Genomic DNA, 16,572 nt, shown 5'->3' on the forward strand with positions numbered 1-16,572 from the left:
CAGCGTGCCCTCAGCACCCAGCGAGCAGCAGACACCCTTAGCCACAGCTCCTAAACATCCCCTCACCACAAAAAAATACCACGTTTCACCGAGGGGAGAAAGACTGAAACACCCCCACCCCACCTCCGCCATGCCACACGCCCCGCGGCGCAGAACTACAACTCCCAAGCCACCTCGCGGCAAGCTTGGGGCGGGACAACCCTTCCCATTGGCCACCCTCTGGGGCCGGAGCGTGCCGATTGGCCCGCGGCCACGCCCATCCTCCCCTCAGCGAGGCGGGCGGCGGCAGGGCCGGAGTCCGCCGGTGATGGCGGGCGGCGACGGCGCCGGGTGGAGGAGGCGGCGGCGGGCGGCGGCGTGGGCCGCGGGGCTGGGGCTGTGCGGGGCCGTGCTGGTGCTGGCGGCCGCCGTCCTGCTCCGCGCCCACCTCCGGCCCTCCCCGGCGCTCCCCCGGCTGTGGGCGCGGCGTGGAGGCGGCGGCCCCGCCGCCTTCAGCGCGGGCGAGCGGCTGGAGCTGAAGGAGGCGCTGCGAGGTGAGGGGGCCCCGGCGGCTCCCGGCTGCCCCCCGCGGCCCGGCCCCGGGGCAGGGGGTGGCGGTGCTGCCGCTCCCCGGTGTGCCGAGCTCGGCCCGGGGCCGGGGGGAAGCAGTGCCCGTGCTCGGGCCGCCTGCTGGCCCTTCTCCTAACGCCAGCTTTCTGTCACCGTGGCGGTTTCCCGCAGCGCTTCGGTGAGAAGTGCCTCAGCAGTTTTCTCAGGCGGGCTCTTTGTGGAGCTGTTTTATTCGCGATTGCAGTGGCGAATAAAAAGCAAAAGTAGATCATAAGCTGGTATTCCCAGCTGCCCGGCGCTTGGTTCCTCCCCTGGTGCCTCGTTGGCTCAGTACTGCAGCTTCACAACCTACTCGATGCTTATGCCTATACTATATATGTGCAATTCTATTTGACCAACCGTTAACTTCTCCTTTTCCTTTTTTTTTTTCCTTCTCTCCTGACTAGAGGGCCTGTGATTTTTTGTTTTTACTGATTTCGCCCTGTTTGTCCTGTTTTTCTGTGCTCTCCTCCTTATTTTGGGACAGTGGGACCTCTCCCTCGTCTGTTTAACATCCTCCCCACTGCCCTGCCCCTGCCATGCCTGCACAATCACTTTCGAACATGCAAGGTTAGTGGAAATTTGCACTGCAAGAAACACCTTCTATTGCAAAAACACACAACTTATTTCTCACACTTCCCCCTCGTGCCTGCTCCAGGCACCCCGTGGTGGCAGTTGCTAGACATCTCCTTGTCCGCTGGAAAAATGAGTCTCTCTTCTTTTACTTTTTAATTATAGTCTCTATTATTTATTTATTTATGGTTCAGATCTCGCACACCCCTTCCCGGCACGCAGCCCATCTGTAACGTCACGGTGTGTGTTTGTTCTCCCTAGCACGCTGCCTTCTGCAGAGGAGTTTGAGGCTATTTAGCTGGCCATTCTGCAGAAAGCCGCAATCTGGCGTGAAGGGGGTAGTCGCTGGCTGCTCAAATAGGGGTTGGGTCCTGTCAACCTGGTGTGTTATTGATTTGGACGATCTATTGCCTAGCAAATTCTGTTTACTTTTTTTTTTAATCAAGAAACACAAGAGTACAAGAGGGATATTATTTTTGTTCTGCTTCTTGAGTAACACCGCCTTGAAAAGAATCTGTAACCACCCTTGACAGATACTCTTACGAAAGGCAGCTGTGATTGGGACAAAGTTACAGCTGCGTTTTGTAGGACAGTGACTTGGTGCTGGAGAGCAGCCTTGTCTGGCCCTGGTTAAATGAGAGAGCAGGCTAGTCAGAGCACCAGAAGACTTTTCTGTTTATGTATCACAAGGGGTTAGAGCAGCGTGAAAGAAGGCACTGTAACAATCTTGACATCACCACCTGACTTGCTATGGAAAACGAATCTTCAGCTCCCAATTAACCTACTTCTTTAGCTGCCAGGGTAATTTATGACTGCGGGATCAGTTCGCCTTACAAAATACAGCTGCTTCTGGACAGTAGCATTCCTAATAATATCATTCAGCCCTCTGGGATGAAAAACTAAAGTGTTTCTCACTTTAGCGAATAAAGTATCTACGCAAATACCTTGGCTGGAACTGAAGGGAAATACCGGTGTGCAGCATGCCCACAGCTCAGCTGAAGTACATCAGTCTTTTTGATAGTGGTAACCCTTACTACCCTATGAACTAATATTTAAAGCCTCAGAAATGCTCCGGAATGTAAATATTGCTTTTCCTTTTGAAATGCAATTCAAGTATTGCTTGACTGATTTCGGTGTCAAATGTTTTCTATTTTCTATTTCCTTGAAGGTGCTGTTAAAATCCCAACTGTTTCTGTGTCTCCAGACGACTTAAATGCAACCGCCATGGCAGAGTTTGGGAGGTACATTCAGGAAGGTACTAAACTTTCATTCTTAGCAATGAAATTCTTTGTTTTAGTGATGAAATCAAAGAGAATATGTGTGGTTCTTGAATATAGTGGAGCAGATTTTTATTTTGTTTTTCTCCTCAGGAAAGGACTGGCAAAATGTCATGCGTAGGTCACCTCTGCAGCAGTGTGGTTGGGTGCAGCAGTCGCCAAAGCTAGAACAGAGAAGGTTCAGATGTCTTTCAATGTTGTTTTTTTGGTCCTTGAGATGATTAAATGGCTTTGCCATTAAAAATACATAAATAAGAGGAAGGCTACCCCTTTTTCAGCCTATTTTTTTTCAGTGTCATCATTGCTGCAAAACAGCTGCAGCACTGGTGAACAACAGTTCCTGGGTTTGCTTAGGAAGGTCTTAAATATGAGCTTAGATTGTTAGAAGTGTGAAAGCGAAGCTGTGTGCCTGCTTCCTGAAACAAGTTTGTTGTGGGCATTGAGGCTAAATGGATAACTACTATGTGGACTACATGGTGATAAAATCGGAAATTATTGCTAATTTTTCTTTTTCATGTGTTTATTTATTTATTTATTTATTCTTCTTAACAGTCTTCCCGGCCGTGTTTTCTTCAAGGTTCATTCGACATGAAGTCGTTGGGGAATACAGCCATCTCTTTACTGTGCAGGGTTCTAACCCTGAAATGCTGCCTTACATGCTGCTCGCACACATGGATGTTGTGCCTGCCCCCCCCGAGGGCTGGGATTTCCCTCCTTTCTCAGCTGCAGAGCATGAAGGTTTCATCTATGGACGAGGAACACTGGATAACAAAAACTCTGCCATAGTATGTCATCGTGCTAATGTCATTTCAGAGGGAGAAAAAGCCCGAAAAAGGCAGATTGGAGGAAGAGATTTACCATACTGTCTCTCTTGCCCTTCTTTAAATGCAGGCTGTTAACTGCAGGGCTTAGGAATTTATCATCTTCTCCCACTTTTTTTTAGAGATGGAGTGATCTTTTATTATTGAATAAAACAGAATTAAATCAGATATTTAGCAAACGAGTTTCACAGATAGTTTGGCTGCTTGTTATGATGTCATGCTCCTAGAGAGTTCCTTCAAGTTGTTTAATTATCAATTTCAAGGCCTTGCAACTTAAAGTTTTGTTTTCATACTCCCATTGTGAACGGCACAAGTAACCCTGCAAATGGGCAATAAAAATCAACACTTTCAATGAACAAGGCAAAATGGTTGCTGGCAAGATAAAGGTAAAGTATATATATATATACCCTGCTAAAATGTAAAAAAAAATCTGTAGGTTGAGTTGAAAAAAACAGATGAAATAGAAAAATCCAGCAAATGGTAGATTTAATTTCTTATTCTTCAGGGTAAGTTTTTCGTTCTTCTGTTTCTACGTTGGTACTCTTGGTACGAAACATGCTGCTCATTAAAATGAATGGAATTGGTAGCTCACGTCAGCGCTAGGCTGTGTAGGATAGACAGCTTAAAGGAACAGTGAGCTCCCTGGATGATTATAACTCTGTCATGCTTCCTGTGCAGTTTGTCACTGACTTCGTGAGGAGCAAGAACAAGCCCGTACTGTATGTTGTGTATGCACGCTGACACTGTGTAGCACACTGTCTTAAGCGTTATTTGAGAATATGAATATCACCAGTAGGAGTTGTGGAAATAAATGCTCAATTGTGAACGGGACAAAGTCTCCTTAAGGGCTGGGAACGCATCATATTTCTTTTCTGTTACGTTACGTTCTTTTGCATTATTCTCCTACTAACACCAGAGAATAGTAAAATACTCTGTGGTTGTTGTTTTTTTTGTTTGTTTTTCTGCAGGGTATTCTGCAAGCTCTAGAATTTTTGCTGAGAAGAAATTACAGACCCCGCAGATCTTTCTATGTTGGCATTGGACATGATGAAGAGGTATTTTCTTTCATTTCATCTAAATAACTGCTTGTTTGCATTGGTCATGTACATAACAAGGCTTATTTTTTAAACCTTGTTCTCTTGTAAAGTCCTTCCTGGTTTTCTTTGTTATGCGGGTAGATACTGTCAGGCACATGCTTGTAGTTATATATTGATTGTTTGGCTTTAAGTGACATTGACAGAGGATTTGGTAATGAGCAAAGAACACAGTGGAGTGTTATTTCAAGTTCTTTTCTGTTGCAGACATGGAAGGTGAGCAGGAGTTGCATTTTGGAATGCATATAAGTCATGGCAAGCTGGCCCAAGATTTACTTGGTTGTTTTAAACGATCAGGAAGAGCTAAGAAAAATACTCAGTTTTTGTTGTGGGTGTACCTGCTAGTAAATGGTACAAAGAGACAGATGAGGATGCTTCATTTATTCGTTGTCATGATATGAAGACAAAAAATTGTCAATAATTAAAACAAGAATCTCTTTAAAATTACAAGTATCTCTAAATAATCTGTGGAATTTATTGCTGTGGGATACCATTGTGTCCAAGAGCAAATAGGATTCAAAGCAACATTAAGTGACTAGTGAATGAGAGAGTTCCTCAGTATGGATAGAAATCCATTAGCAATCTCCAATGAAGTTTGCTAGTAAGAATCGTATTGACAGATTGCTCTAGAACTGCTCATTAGGAGTTTTCCTGCATTCTTTGCATTATAGCACTGGTCACTGTCAACAGAAAGATGTTTTCCAGTATTCTTCCCAGTGGTGTGGCTTAACCTGGCCGTTTCCCCTGACTGGATTCTCACAGGTGTTCGGTCGGAAGGGAGCGATGAAGATTGCAGCTCTGTTGGAAGCTAGGGGAGTGAAACTTTCCTTCTTACTGGATGAGGGGAGTGCCATCCTAGAAGGCATCATTGCAGGAGTGAAGAAGCCAGTAGCTCTGTAAGTAAAAGAGAACAACATTCATGATGATGAAAGCGATCCATTTTGAAGAGTTAATTTGTGAGAAATGACCTCTCTAATGTCACCAAAATGTTTTCAAGGCATGTGGTAGTGTTGGCGTTGCCTGAACTACAGCAGTCAAAGGACCTCCAGTTTGCTTGCTGTCCACCACAGCTGTGCTGACAAAAGCAGAATGTTCTGCTTAGTTGGTGCAAGCGTGTTAATTATATGCTGTAGAGTCTGTTTGCTGGAGAAGAAGCCAAGACATCAGACCTCCAAATGTTTAAAGACTGTTAAGAATTTGTGGCTGCTTCTACAGTGTTTCATATGACACTAAAAAATATGCAGACTAGTTTGCTTTTACCTGTAGTCTGTGCATGTGTATTTGGAGTTGCATTAACCATGCATTTATTTATCATTGATCAGAATTGCTATCACTGAAAAGGGTTCAATAACACTGAACTTCACCGTGGATAAAGAGCCAGGACATTCATCGTTTCCTCCTAAGGAGACGAGTATTGGCATTCTTGCAGCAGCAATGTCCAGGTGAGAGCTTCCCTGTCATCTAACAGCAAAGACAGTCAAGCAGGTTCCTAAGGCACTGATACTTGACTTGCTTTTGTAATATTTGTGGTTAGAGTATTTTACAAATTCCCCTTGTGTATTTGAAACTGAAGTTTGTAGCTCACTTTGAAGAGCAGAAATGCAATCCCCAGCAAAGGGACAATTGCCAAATGTCTGGAGTACCGTTTCACTTCAGCTGCGCCTAGTATCTCTCGAGCCTTTAAAACGAAGGCAATTGCTACATCTTGATGTCTGTCCTAATTTACTCTGTAACTGTGCAGATCACTTTGTTTGGGTTGCAGAATTTCTCTGGAATTTATTCTTGCATATACCTGCTGCCTCTAGCTGGTAATTATCCAAGCCAATGAATGTGATGTAATGTCAGAATGTTGCATCCTGAAGCTGACTAAATCTTCTCATTACGTGTCTCTGTAGATACCAAACTGGCTAGTAAATATATATTTCAGAAAAGTCTTGTATGTACAGATATAACAGAATTTGGTGTCATTTTTTTCTAGATCTCCATGTATTCTTTATAAGAGTCAGGCTTTTACATTTTTTCAGCTGATCATGAAAGAAAATCTTTACGTGTGACTGGAATGCTCAGAAATGTATAGTGGAGCTGTACTCGCAGATGTACTTGCCAGGAGAGGAATGTGTGGTTACATCTCAAGTACATGGATGCGTTTCAGAAATCAAACTCCCCTCAGCCTTCTGGAGCAATAACAGCCAAAGGTTTTTTAAATTTCAAATGTCGATGTGCTTTGCCGTAGACTGGAGCAAAATCCTATGCGCAATCTGTTTGGCCATGGGCCAGAACTCATGACTATGGAGCACCTTGCATCAGAGGTGAGGAAAGAACTATAATTTCGTTCCCAGATTTTCCTATTAATAAGTGAAGAGTAACCCATATGAACTTAGAGCATAGTTATGTAATTCTTGGAAAGGAGAAGACTTACGCTGGCATTTCTCCCGTAAAGAGAGTTGTTCCTGCTGGCTTTGTTTCAGCCATAGCAAAACGATTGTGTTGTCTTCTTGAAAACCAGAAATTTACTGATTTCTGGTTTTGTTTCTTCCATTTAGTTCAATTTTCCTCTCAACATCGTCATGAGCAATCTATGGCTGTTTTCACCTATTGTCAGCAGGTAAGAAAACGTATCCTTGCTGAATATTCCCATAGTCTCACCCTTAAAAGATGAAAGACCAGCAGCTATTTCTGGTCTTCCCAGGAAAACAGTTACATCATTTCATGGTATAGACAAAGTCAGTGCTTTACAGTTAATAACCAATTTGATAATTGAGAGTAGGCCTTAATTCAGCTTATTGCCTGGGTAACTGTGGTGCTTATGTTGTGTAGAAATTAAATGTCTTTGAAAAATGGTTCTTTTCTTTTTGTAAGAGTTCTTGCCTGGAAACCTTCCACCAATGCCTTGATTCGAACTACTACAGCAGTCACAATGTTTAACGCAGGAATCAAGGTAGCTTTATGTTTGTTTTTTTTGTAGTTTCTGCAATATCTGACGTCTGTCACAGAGAGACTTCTGTAAACCATTATTAAGGTTATATGGTTTTTGTCCATCCTAAAATGTAAACAAAGTACTGTTGGCAGTAGGTGAAACTGTCACAGCCGTAAACACTTCCCTAGCCTACATGGGGTCTTGCTTTTGTGAGCATAGGTCAGGCTTACCATCATTTGAGTAGGGTTAGCATGCACCTTGGACTGAGAGAAAACAAGTTCTGGCTGACAGAGCCACATCTTGCCCTGAGAAAGTGGTGTAGCTGTCCAAAAATACTATAACCCTGGAAAATAAATGGGCTATTTGATGTGTCCCTGAAGAAATCTGTTGCTCAAAGCAATGATACAGTGGCTGAACAGTGACACTAAGTGGCTGGGAGAGAAGTAACACCCTGGTTTATTTATTTATTTTAAAGATCATACCTTTACAATTTGACAAAAGTATAAATATTCATTCTGTCGAAAAGAAGAGTTATGTGTCCTTAGTAACATACTTAAATGACTTAGGTGTGTCATGCTTGGAAAAGTAATGGAACAATAAACCAAAAATATTGTTTCAAAAAGTTCCTAAAATTTCTCAATATAAGGTTTCTGAAGGGAGGTGTCTCATCTCAAGAGGAAGGCTTCTATATAACAGTTAACTTCATTTTTGTTGAATCAAGGAATATTGCTTTTTGTAGTTATCTGCATTATAAATGAGATGTGCAGTGTTTGAATATCGAGTACAGGAAGATGTCACATTTATGTTAGTGGCAGCAGAGTGATGCATCGATCTATGGGGCCTGGAGTGGTTTGAGCAGTTTTTGAATTTGCAGTTGGCATTTTAATCAGTTTTATCTTTCTTTTATGTTTTGGTATTTTTTTTTCCCTAGCCAAATGTCATCCCATCTTCTGCAAAAGCAACTGCGAATTTCCGGATCCACTCTGCAGAGAAGGCCACTGAGGTAGTTACTGCCTGCACAATTATTTAGGTTTTTCCTCTCATCTAGGATAACTTACTTTTTTGTTTCCAAGTGCAATAGAGTTTATTCAGAACAACCTTCTCAGAAACGCTCTATAGATTCCAAGCGTCTTCTGACTGTGGCACAGAGCAAGAGGCAGACCACACTTGGAATTGTGCCTTGCAGTTACATTGAGTAGATTTCAGACATTTTCTTGTGCCAAAGAGCACAGTTGTGATTATGGAATGGAATTAAACTGAAGGCTTGGGATCTGTGAGAATATGGGGGTCTTGAACACTTCAGTAGGAATGGTGTGCCTGTCCAGCCAAGTTGAGCTGCGATACGTTATCAGTAAACAATATCTTTCCTTTGGAAACCTTTGAAAGTTTCTCTTCTCTGGAAGCTTTTTCTGGATTGTGTTTACTTAGGTGACCCAACTACCAAGCTGGGCAGGCTGACAACATGCCATTCAGGGCTGGAGCAGTTTAGGAGCACCTAGAGACAGTGATGTGCGTCTGATTCCACTGGACCAAAAGTATTAGATGAAGTATCAGCCATCCAGTGAAAAAGAACAGAGACTGGCACACAGTTTCAGTTCTAATTATGCATCTGTATTTGGAGCCGAAGTTGGCAGTTCATAGACAAATATTTTCTGCAAGGTGGAACTTACGCTGATATTTAGAAGGGGTGCTCTCTCATTTCTTTTTTTTATTATTGTTAATCTCTGTGGTCTACCCTAGGTGCTAGAGATAGTTAGAAACACTGTTGCTGATGACAGAGTGAAGATTGATGTAGTAGAGGCCTTTGACCCGCTTCCCGTCAGTCCGTGGGATGACCAGACGTTTGGAGTCCATGTTTTTCAAAGAACCATTCTGGACACTTTCCCAAATGTTGACAGTGTAGTTCCAGGTAACAGCAAGCACATGATGATTATTGTTTCCGCTCCAGCTTCCGCCCTGCTTTTCTCTGCCCCCACCCCCCAATATTGCCTTGTTTCCATTTGCTGTGTATTTCTCCACCCCAGCTGTTAACTGCTGGAAACAGTTGTTTTTTCCTCCTTTACTCAGTTCCCTCTTTATGTTTTAGCGTTTTATGTTGTTTTTTTAGTAGTGGAAGTAAAAAAGCAAACAGGAAACTGACAGAAACAATGAGCCTTGAATTTAACTCTCTGCAGATACAAAGGAATCTCTTCAGAGAAGAAAGGAATTGTGAGGGAAAGTAGGAGGTCGTCTTTCTTTAGCTCTTCTTTTATTGTTTTCTTAGCTGGCAAAGCCATTCCTGCCTTCCTGTATTATTCCTTACGATCCCAGCCCCTTCCCTTGCTCGCGGCTCCTTCCTATTTCTGTACTGTTTGTTGGGCTGCAGTTTGAAGCTTAAACTTCCGTGGAGGCTGAGTATCATAGCTGTTCTTTGCATGATTGAATCACGTGCTCAGCTCCTTCTGTTCATAAAGGAGAGAACGTTCTTCCAGGGTGTCCCAATAAACTTTTTGGTGATTTTGCTTTTGGTGTAGCTAGGAGTCAAATAGAACGGTTGTCAGATGCCTTTCCTTTCTCCTGGGAAAAGTGTGTGTCATCGAGTTGCTGCTCTCATGCCCAGTAAACCTGAGGTTTGTTTTCCAGGCACGTGTATCGGAAACACAGACAGCAGGCATTTCACTAACGTCACAAATGCCATTTATCGATTTAACCCACTGATCTTGCAGTCAGATGATCTTCCCAGGTACTCTATTCTTTCTGCATGTGGGCAGCTGTTAGGGGTGGGGACTAATGAAAGAGAAAATCGATATGCGTTAGGCAGAAGGAAACCCAGCCTTGTATACCTTGGCATGGTGTTGTTGTTGCCGCGCCTTCTGTAAGGCCGCTCATTTCCTGCATGTTTGGGTGCTGCACAAATAGGGGATGATAATTACACTGGGAGAGTGTTAGCCCTCACTCTTCTTTACTTCAGATGTGAACAAGGCCTCATTCAGGTGTCCCACTGAGTAGCGTGGCGATGCAGTGAGGCTGACTGGATCCTTTATGTAGTGTAAGAGATTTATCCCTGTGTTTGGACACATGGCACCGTGAATTTGTTTGCTCTTTAAAGTTAGAAATTAAGTTTCCTGGGGTAAAGAGGTAACAAAGAACATCAACATGCAAGGCTTTGTTTCTTTGTTTACTATGTAAGAGAGTCCTCGTTTTATTGGGGTGCAGATGTTACTGGAGTGCTTTGGTAGCTGTACAGGACTGTGACATAAAGGGCCAAGAGCTGGACAGAGACTTGAAATAATGTTTTTTTCTTTTTCCATGTAAACCCCTAGCTTAGTTTTTGTGCTCTGAGCCTTAAAATCAGTAAGTTATTTTGATTAACCTGAGGAACAGACATAGCAGTAGCAGTACTTGTCATATATTGCTGCATTTTTATGCTGTGCATTCATTTATTTACAGGCAAGTAGGATGCTGGATGTATGCAGGTGGGTCAAAAATGCACACTGCAATGAAAAACATTCTTCTCTCTCTACCAGGATCCATGGGTTGAATGAGAGAATCTCGGTTGAGAATTACGAGAAACAGGTCGAGTTTCTCTTTCAGCTGATTAAGAACTGCGATATTGACAAGCTTCCGGAGCCTCACGCGAACTCCCATGAGCTGTGAGACAAAAGCCTGAGAGGAGCAGCTCCTGAGGTGGACTCTGGGATGACAGAGGTCTGGGCCGTAAGCAGCAGTTGTGCGTTGCATATGGAGCAATGTCAGGAATGCGTTTTTACATATTGTGGTTGGCACACAGATGGAAAAACTGCAGGTCAATGAGTTAGCCAAATGTACGGTTTGCTGTAAAGCCATAAGAACACAGATAAAACACAACAAATAACCCAGATTTCTGTGCCTCCCTGATCTTACAAGCAGCCGTTAATCTGAAGGTATTAAATTTTTCAGCACTTTCTTTAATCTTTAAGCCTGTGAAATAGGTAGTCACTTAAAAATCTAGGCTATAATTTGCAGTCACTTGTACATCGTTATAAGAAGCTAATCTTCTTGTGTGTGCTTTTGACAAACTCCTCTTTTATGGTTAATTGATTTTCACAAATGATACGTCTGTCAGAAGCTCGTGTAAAAGGTACACGAAGGGGTGTAGGTTTGATGTAACTGGGTAGAGTTGCACCGAGTTTGTTGCACTGCTTATGGGGTGGGCTTCTTCCCCAGGTGATTCTCTCAACCAGCATTTACTGTGTCAGAATCGACTTGATACTGTTCATTTCTCCCATGCATGCACTGACTTCTGACTGGAGCTTAAAATACTGAGCTTCAGGAGTTCTAGCTATGTTGCTTTACAGTATGTTGCCCTGATCTCAGAGGTGCTAAAAACTTTTCTGCCTGTCTTTTCTGTGACTTTTTTCCTCTCCCTCTCTGGTGAGACCCCCAGGGTGTGTTATGCAGCTGTGTCAGAGCAAGGAATCATGACTTTAAAAAAGAAACTAAATCAGTCTTGTCTGCTCATACAAATTCTTTTTTCACTGAATCAATTTCTGTAGTGTACATTTCTCTTCTCTTCCTCTGAGGACTTCGCTGTGAAAGAGGGTGAAGCCCTTCAGTTTATTCCTGTTTGGTGGGAGCAGAGTTTTCTCTGTTCCTTCACGGCCTGTGCTAACAGTTTTCACTTTGCCTGCCACTTCTATTGACTCAGCTCTTTGGGAACCCTAATGCCAACATCAATAGCCTGTCTACTCTGTTTTATTTCTTCTTGCACTAGCATGCCCATCTGTGTTAGCGTTAAAGGGTTAAGTATTCTTTTGGCCTTCATAGTGTCTCTAGTTAGAGTTATTGATATTCATTAAACAATTAAGAACTAGATGTTAGCCAAAGAAAAGACTGTGCGAAAACTGCTTTGTTGCACTGACATGCAGGCTCTGTGCTAAGGAAGGAGGCAAACCTTGTCCTGTTGCACTGTTGCAGAGATGTGTGTATTTTTCAGTTAAACACTGGAACGGGTGGTTATTCTGCTTTCAGTTCATACTGTAAAATGTGCTGGAATGTACGGGAAATACCCTGAAATGATCCTGAAAAACAGTGGTGGAACTGTGATTCCTATTATTTCCATTCACCATTCTCTATTTATTTGCTGTCTGATCTTATCAGCGTGGCCAATGGGCTAAAGTTGTATCAACCTACTAAATAATTGAAACCAGATTGGCATTTTTGTCTAATAAAACAAGGAATGCAGATTCTTTTCTTGATTATTACTTAGTCTCTTAATGTAACTTTATAATTGCAATGAAGTCATTTCCACACCTGATTCTGCACTGGAGCAAGCCATAAAGTTTCCATCAAAACAAACCCACATATTTTCCAGCCTGCTTTAATCTTTGTACCCTTCCTGGTGTTCTTTATTTTCGTAGAAAAATTAACTAACTGTTTATGCATTACTGGGTAGTAAATAGCTTGGGTCTTTCATGGTTTGTTGCATTTAGTTAGTCTGTGTGCCCTAACGTCGCTAATTTGTTTAGCCACATGTCTGTAGCTCTTTTGTGGAGGTGTCATTTCTCTTGCAAATTTGTGTTGCATACACAGCAAAAGTGATTTGTCAGGCTACAGCACAGAATAAAATACGTCCCCGGGAGTGGGAGCTGGAGGGAAGCTTCCCTCTGACAAGTCTCAATAAAGAGGGCTGAGTCTAAAGCCTTCGCTTTGACCATGGCTGCAGGGGGCCAACACTGTTTAACATCTTCGTTAGCGACCCGGATGATGAGACAGAGCACATCCTAATTAAGACTGCAGATGATACAAAATGGAGAGGAATGGTTGACGCACCTGAAGCTGGTGTTGTGGGCAACATCTCTTGTGTTTTGGTGAGGACTGTTTCTTTAAAGGCCGTTCATTTGAAGATTCATTTTGCCGCTGAAGGAAGAGAGAAGGGCAAACAGTGCTGGGAAGGCATAATTGTTTTTGGCAGGTACCGTGCAAATGCGTGCCATGAGATTTCATTAATGCAGTTTGTTGCAGAACCTCATTAAGTGCTGCTCGTCAGCCAGTGCTGAAGTCATGCAGTGCCTCTGCAGCGAGCGAATGTTCAACAGAGCTTTACTGCAAGCTGAAGCCTCTAAACTCAGTGCTTTAAGCAGGCCTTATCCCCCAGGATCCAATGGTGAAAAGCACATTCCTCACCTCTCCTGATTTTTCCCAGTCATTTCTGGTAATGATCTCTGCTTTCACTTCTGTGCAGCAGCTTTGCCCTTTGTATTCTGTCTCACTTCGCTAGCTGCCGTGACATGCTTGTCTGGCACAATTCCGAAGGGTTGCTCAGTGGTTTGGTAGCTGCACACCTCTCCTGACAGAACGGTTTTCTTTCCACCCCATTTTATTGTTCCTGTGGTATGTCCTCAAAGAACGTCTCTCATCTTGAGTGGTATTTGAAATCTTAGTGTCATCATGTGAATAATGTGAATAATGTAAGGATGATGCACGGGCCTTTTCTGGTAAGATCATACACAACTTTGCCTTGCATGAGTAGTTACTTGATAATGTCAAGTACATCATGACAACACGGATTGCTAGCTCTGGTTTATTCGCTTTTTGTAATGAGTCACTGTGTTCTAGGCATGTAGAGCAATTACCTCTGATTCATCAGAGAAGTAAAAGCCTGATTTTCTGCTCTGGAGATGCCTAACTTGGCATTATATCCCATAGCATTTTTGAACGTTGTTATCAGTAGCCCAGTTTGAGTGTGTTAATGTGTTCCTGTGTTAAGTCAGAGCAACTTCCTTCTTCACCTTTGTAGCCAAGTGCACAAAGCTGCCATTCTTCTGACAGCAGTTACTCAAAGTAACAGCTCTGGAGCTGGCCAGCCGCAGCAGCCTGCTTGCTAGCAGCCCAGCTGATTGGGGGTCATGTGGGTCTGTACTAGGATGGAGAGAAGGTCACATTCCACACCTGCATTTTCTAAAGAAAGCTCTGTTGCCAGCATCTATTTAAAAGGGCCTGGTTTATTTTGAGGCCTGAGTGACCATGGGGAGTTCAGGCACGGCGCTGGAGGAGAAAGCAGGAACAAGGTGTTTACAGAGTTGTTTCCTCCCCTCTTGTCTATGTCACTTGCATTCTTGGCTCCTCTTTGGCTATTTTGTTTGGTATTTCATAGAACTGGTGAATCCATTCTCTCGAGCAGGTGCTGTGAAAGCTCAGGCCGTGCTACCAAGCTCTAGTTTTAGCAGTGGCACAGAGCGAGATGTTCACTGAGGAGCCTGGAGTATCCCCGGCCGCTACAGAGAAGCTGTTCCTCACCTGCAGCTCAGCCTCTGACCCTCAGTGCCGACCTTCAGCAGGCTTCAGGGCACAGATCCTTGCACGGATCCTTGCCGACGTGTGCAGTCCTCATCTGCGGCTCCCCTGATGAGGCTGGCATGCTGAAGCCTTTACAGGCACGTGTTTGTCACTTTGGTCCCCGAGTTCAGGCCCTCACGATAACTGCTTGAAGAAATGCTGCTGCCGTGACCTCTGAGGGCTCTGGTACAGCACCGAGAGATGTTGGCATGCAAATACCACTGCTCGTAGCAAGGCCTAGAGGCATTCAGCAGCACTGCCCGGGGAGTTATTGTCCTTAGCTGAACGCCACAAGGAAGGCTGTGTCATCGTGAGTTGCCGTGCGGGGGGCTCGGCTCCGCTTTCCGGTTCCACAGCAGAGATAAAGAGCTCAGCGTGGCGGGGAAGGGAGGGACCTGCCTCGCGCAGCAGAGACCGCTCCGGCTGATTCAGAGCTGGGAGGGGGGGCCCCAAAGGAAGCTGCAGTCAGGTCTCAGCAGGAAGGAAAATGACCACATGGAAGGGTGGTTAATGTGTGTGGGGGGGGGGGGGGACAAAGAGAGAATGTGCTTCGTCCTGATGGATTTACCTGCGTGTTGCTCCAGGCCTGGGCAGGGGGATATGAGAAGCGACATGCAGGCTGTGAAATACATCCTGGGTGGCTTTTCGCACATCTTTTCTTTTATAATTTTAATCCACCATAATTGCGTGATTTACTGTCGGCCTGTAAACACTCAGATCACTTGAACGCTGTGCCTGAGCTTGCACTACAAAGCCAGCCACATGGAGGAGCCTGGCTGCAGTTCAGTTATTTAACTGAGCAATCAAAAAGCTCCTTCTAGCTGGTGGCAGTAATCCTTTGCTTGGTGACTGTGCTGACTCTGTCAGTGCAGAGGCTCTCTACAAGCTCTCTGTCCAGTTACCACAGCTACACCGGGGTTTTTTTTCATGTTTTCTGTTTGATAAAGATGATTAGAGAGAAAAGCAGCAGCAGGCTGTTATCACAGACTGATCCAATGGCCTGAGTAAGGGATATGAATTCTTCCAGAAAGCCCACAGGAAAGAACCAGAAGGTTTTATCCACGTCCTATTTTAGTTGTGCTGCAGTCACTACAGCAGGCATGTACGTGTCTAACCTACCTGTAAACCTACTGGCTTACCTCCTGGTCTTAGTCTCGTGTCGGTATGGGTCTGATTTCAGCCCGCCCGACAAGCTGTGGAAGTACTCAGGAGTGGTAATGAGCCCCGGAGCACTTCTGCCTTTCCAAGTCACTTGGATAATTAAGCAGTGTTATTACCGTACTGCTCAGTTTTCAGACACCAGCATCAATCCAGTGTCTCATCTTTCGGGAAGTGGAAGGATCTTTGTGGAGCAGGATGTAGTGGGGAGTTGAGGTGAGTCTCCTTGATCCATCCCAGCAGCCTTGTGATGTCAGTCCTTTTTTCGGCCCGATCTCAGAATATAAATGAGCTTACAGCTTACATCCGGAGCAAAGCAGCAGTGCGAGGCGTGTCCTCGGTCCCTCCGTGACAGGTGTCCATGCTATCGCTGGGGCAGCAGCTGTTGACACAGGAACCGCTGGCCTCCCGGAACGCAGGAAGTGAGGACTTCCAGCTCCCCTCTGCCAGGTGCCCTCACGTGGCAAAAAAAAACCCAAACCCTAGGGACGTACCTGACTGGGGGTGACCTGTGTTTGCTGCAGCACACACAGCGTGCGGGTGACACGCGAACGCAGCTGCGAGAGGTGAGCATTTGGGCCTGGGGAAAAAGGATGGTGATGGGTTTTGTTTGCTTCCAGGCTGGTAAAACAGACCTTTGTGGCTCCCAGGTCAGGACCAGATTAGGGTCAGCTTCTGATGTCACCTGCCTTCCTGAACTGCTTTGCTCAGGACTGACATCTGTAGGGGTAAGTCGTTATCCATAATTACTTGGTCTCAGTTTCTGTGTTGAGATTCCTGGTTACAAGAAGTTAACAGCTAGGTTCCCCTGGCTTCCTTGGTCAGAGGTGGCTGGGACTCGATTCAAG

The 16,572-nt window shown here is 44.5% G+C and overlaps 1 protein-coding gene across 2 annotated transcripts; it reads left to right on the plus strand.

The window, feature by feature from the left end:
- The first annotated feature begins 261 nt into the window (after positions 1-261).
- On the plus strand, positions 262-12,474 carry PM20D1 (peptidase M20 domain containing 1). 2 transcript variants are annotated; one of them, XM_080569506.1, is made up of 13 exons: positions 262-533; positions 2,330-2,416; positions 2,991-3,223; positions 4,228-4,314; positions 5,116-5,249; positions 5,676-5,795; positions 6,587-6,662; positions 6,897-6,958; positions 7,213-7,291; positions 8,202-8,273; positions 9,011-9,179; positions 9,893-9,992; positions 10,777-12,474. In XM_080569506.1, exons 1-13 carry the CDS (start codon positions 308-310, stop codon positions 10,904-10,906), a joined length of 1,575 nt encoding a protein of 524 aa, XP_080425632.1. In that variant the 5' UTR covers positions 262-307; the 3' UTR covers positions 10,907-12,474. The 2 variants fall into 2 exon arrangements, with proteins under 2 accessions (XP_080425632.1, XP_080425633.1); XM_080569507.1 differs by lacking the exon at positions 262-533 and adding an exon at positions 586-1,158.
- The last annotated feature ends 4,098 nt before the right edge of the window (positions 12,475-16,572 follow it).

The sequence above is a fragment of the Anser brachyrhynchus genome (assembly GCF_964034855.1).
Source record: "Anser brachyrhynchus genome assembly, chromosome: 27".
In the NCBI taxonomy this organism is placed as follows: Eukaryota; Metazoa; Chordata; class Aves; order Anseriformes; family Anatidae; genus Anser; species Anser brachyrhynchus.